We start from the raw sequence: 4,324 nt of genomic DNA on the forward strand, positions 1-4,324 counted from the left end.
GAAACATGAAGTAACAAGCCAAATACGTATAAAACAATTGTGTCACGACCTTTTCAGTTACATACAAATAATTCTCAGTGGATAGAACATTGCCTATCCGTGCAGTAAAAATCTTTCTATCCTGATTAAAATCCTTTCTAAGACTAGAAACATTGTCATCTTGATTCAAGAGATCTGTGCTTGTATTATTTAGTTTGACAGAGTTGTACGAGTTATTATAGATGGTTGTAGTTCCTAGCTCTCACTCACGTAAACTCTCATGGACCCATCTGCAAGAAGGGTATTTCTGATGTGTGAGGTCCCAAAATAATCATTCTTTGCTATAGTGACCCCTCTATGATGTGAGGAGGACTCTAATATTTTATGATCTTGGATTTTATTTCATATTCTTGTGACTTCAATCTCTCTGCTGAAGCGTTTGATTTTTTAGTGATAATCAAGTCTTCCAAATTCTTAATTTTTTATCTCTCTCTGAAAGATCAGGCATAATTTTTTTCACTTATAGCGTGACAAAGGTAAAGTGGTTTATATTTTGCCTTCAACAAGATATACATACAGGAGAATTTCTCTACGTATGGGAATTTCCTCCGTTCCAGCTCGATACTTGTTCTCTTTCAATGTAAGATATTTTGATCTAGGCGGGGAGAGAGGCGAGCTGACGTAGGTTGAGGGGGTGAACGAGTGGAGGTGAGCCGTCGACCACTTTCTTACTGAGAATCTGAACAGCAACCTGCGTTGGATGGTAAAAGTCCCAGAAAAGGTACTCTTCCCTGTTCTTGCAATAGGTTGCAATGGGCAAACAAGGAGCCTTTGCATTCAAATCGCCCAGCCCACAGCACGCAGCCTTCACCTCCTTGAACCCTGAAAGAGAAGATTTCCATCCATCACATAAGATTTTCAATAAACAAAGTGCCCAAAGGAATTCTAAACTTGTACCGTAGGATGAAGGACTGGATATGATCTCCATAAACGCAGCATAAGTATCAAAAAAGGAGTAGCTGAAGTCGGCCAGCTCCGTCTTCATCTCTCTTAGTATAGAGATGACGCCCGTGTTGAATTTCATAGACGGCTTGTTAAACTCAACGTCACACTCGTTGTTCTTGCTGGGCGCCCTCTTGGAAGGGCTGCACCCGATAGGTCCCGTTCCGAGAACGAGTATCTTCCTCGCGCCGATATTGTAAACCTCCTGCAATGTCGGCAAATCAGCTACCGAATCAGTTTAAACACAAGGGGTTATATAGAATCACTAAACTACCCATTAACTTGCCCAGTTTCTCACATACTACTAACTCTACCCTTCATAGAAAATTTCAAAAAATCACGTTAATTTGGATGTTAAACTTAGTTCCTCACCTTCAGCTGGCTCTTAAACTTGACGATCATAGTATTGACGAACGGCTGGTTAGAATCGACGTTATTAAGAATATCGTTGCTGCCGATGACGACAACAAATATCGATCGAGAGAGGTGTTGCGCTGTCCCCAAGCTGCCTAACTTCAGTTGCAGAGCTGCTTTCACGTCTGAGAAGTACTGGATCTGCTTGTCCAGTGGGAGGCATTGATTCTGCGCAAGATAACGTAATATCAGAGACCCGGCTCTTCCCATTCAATGGTCTAGGATGAACGGAACGGGACTGAGCAGGTCTTCCATTCAGTCAACCGTGAAGGGGTGGACAGAACGGGCAGAGAAGTGATTTACCTTGTTCGTCGTGTCCAGAACGCCGGCGCCTCCAGAAGCGAAGCTCACGCCCTTGAGAAATGCGGCATCTGCCGATGAAGACTTGAAAACTGATAGATAGGGGGGAGGAGTCTGCAAGCCAAACATCTCAGCTGCACCAGAAAATTAACGCCTTACATAAACTCCGTGTCTATCAAAATTCTTTGATACAAACAGACCAAACGAGAAAAACTTGAATAATTTGATGAAAGCAGATTGGACAAGGCAGTAATAGTACCAAGAAAATCCGGGAAGCTTTTCCCATTGCTGTACCGGCCGGTGGGCTTTCGGCCAGGATAATCAATCCCATTGTGGGGGAAGTTTGCCTTGAGAAGAGTGAGATGAATGTGATTATTATTGCCCACGTCGGCGAGAGAGTCCCCAAAAACGTAAATAGCGTGAGCTAACTCGCCATGGCAAGGGCAGAAGAGCAAAACCCACAAAGAGGAGAGCACAAGGAACGAGAAGGAAGAGAATGTAGAGGCCATTTGTCCCGCTTGATGGAATTACAAGGATTGTAGGCAACATATATAGAGAAGGAATGAAGAGAAAACGAAGAGCTCTGGTCAAAGGGAATTTTGCGGAGAGACAATTCAAGAGTGTAGTTCAGACGCGCGTTCTAAAAATCGTTTCCCGTTCTATCGTTGTGTATGTCTACGTCGCTGTCATCGCGTCGAGGGGTTTTACGCGTGGGGAATTGAGCCGAGTTCGCGCTCCACACGTAGATAGGCGGAGATTGAGATAGGGAGAATGAGAGGAATGCGAGGGGGTGGTCGGCGGTGCGAGGAAGATGGGTATGAAATGTGTGGGCCAGAGTTAGTCGATATTCAGGCGTACACATTCGCGCAAGTCAATAGTTCACAAGAGTCGTCTCCGTCTCTTGGCTACTATTTGCGGTCATTATTCCTTGTTCGCGATTCTTCTACGATACTGCTTACAACGGGTGTGGTTACTCTTTGGAGACTTCATACAGAGAGTGATGGGAAATGCTTAATCGCCTTCCCTCTCTCTCCTCTCTCTTCTTTGACTTGTCTCCTCTCTCTCTTCTCTCTCTTTTCTCTCTTTCTCTTTGGAGACTTCTTTCTCTCTCTTCTCCGTCAGCCCCCTTCTTTGACTTTTCTTCTCCCTCTCTCACGTTCTTTTCTCTCTCCTCACTCAACTCCTTTCTTTGACTTTTCTTCTCCACTTCTTCTCTTTCTTTCTATCCCTTCTCTCACCCTCTTAACTGCCCACTATCTCTACTACTAATAATAGGAATTCATGTACCCTTCTGGACGCTGATTGGCTGACAAGAGAGTGAGAGAGAAGAGGGGGCCCGCTCCGCGTATCCTTCCTTTCTCGCTCCGCATATCCTTTCTTGCTCCGCATATCCCCTCTCTGCTGCCCTTCGTTTTCTACATCCTCGATGGGAGGAGAGCCGGCATTTGTAGTTGCAATTGGGCTTCAGCAGACAGTGGCGCCACCGCCGCAGCAAGTCTACTACGTCGCTCCGCCGCCGCACCAGGCGGGGATGATCCTGCTGAACGCCGTTTATGGCGATCCCAAAGGAATGCCATCCATCAGACCATGTATAGGGACACCCCCGCTCCCTTCAATTGCGCCTTCTGTGGATCCTCCGGCCTAACGGTCGTCTGGTCAATTCTTCCCCTCTGGAAATTTGCTTGACTGAATTGTTTGTTTCTTTCATTTTAACTGGATTTCAGAAAATTAGATGTTTTTTTCTTCGATTAACTCTGAATTTTGGAGTTTTGAGAGTACTCGGGTCAATTAGGATTTCTGTTAATTCTTTATGTCAATTCTTTCAGGATTCTGAGATTTACTTAATGAGATTGCTTCTGTTCCTTTCGAGTAATGAATTTTACTTTGGGTTTTTAGAGTCCCCTTGTCACTTTAAATCGTGATCTTTTCGGCTCCTCCGATCTCGCCATTTCAATTCTTTTGGGATTCTCATATTTTCTTGATAAGGTCGCTTCTGTTCATTTTGAGAAATTAATTTTACTTTGAACTTGCCTTTTTGTGTCAGTTCTTTTGCCATTCCGAGTTTTTCTTGATTAGATAGTTTATTTTTTATCTTAATTCGTGTTCTGAAGCATATTCCGTTTGTCTTATTTTGACGGTTTTACTTCAGATTCCTTTTTTTGGATCTAATTAATTGATTGAGGTGGGGACTTATTTCATCTTAGATTGATTTCTGATACATTTGATCTTTTCTTCAATGATTGGCAATGAATTTCTGATTGTTTTGGGCACCTAGAGCACTTTCGATTGTGATTTCTTCGACTCCTCTGATCTCTCTGTCTTCATAACAATTCTTTCACGACTCTGAGATTTACTTTATGAGATCACTTCTGCTCATTTTGATTCAATTCCAGAAGCATATCCAGTTTTTTTCATTTCAGTATTTTGATCAATTTGATTGACCAAGTACATGATCAAAAAACGAAACACACAGGGACTTTTTCTTTGTACAACATAATTTTCACGTGAGCTCACTTGAACATGTGATGGAAGTACTTGATAGGGAGGCTTAGACATAAATTATTTTGGATCGTGGTCGTTCACATTGGCAAATGATGCTTTGTTATTTTATAGTATACGACGGTCGCTG

The 4,324-nt window shown here is 43.0% G+C and overlaps 1 protein-coding gene across 1 annotated transcript; it reads right to left on the reverse strand.

The window, feature by feature from the left end:
- Positions 1-481: 481 nt before the first annotated feature.
- Positions 482-2,296, reverse strand: LOC144706066 (GDSL esterase/lipase At5g55050-like). The gene is made up of 5 exons (XM_078578941.1): positions 1,955-2,296; positions 1,699-1,829; positions 1,354-1,563; positions 937-1,186; positions 482-861 (listed from the first exon to the last, which is right to left on the reverse strand). Exons 1-5 carry the CDS (start codon positions 2,202-2,204, stop codon positions 635-637), a joined length of 1,068 nt encoding a protein of 355 aa, XP_078435067.1. The 5' UTR covers positions 2,205-2,296; the 3' UTR covers positions 482-634.
- Between the last annotated feature and the right edge of the window lie 2,028 nt (positions 2,297-4,324).

This window comes from Wolffia australiana, chromosome 7, assembly GCF_029677425.1.
Source record: "Wolffia australiana isolate 7733 chromosome 7, ASM2967742v1".
NCBI lineage: Eukaryota > Viridiplantae > Streptophyta > Magnoliopsida > Alismatales > Araceae > Wolffia > Wolffia australiana.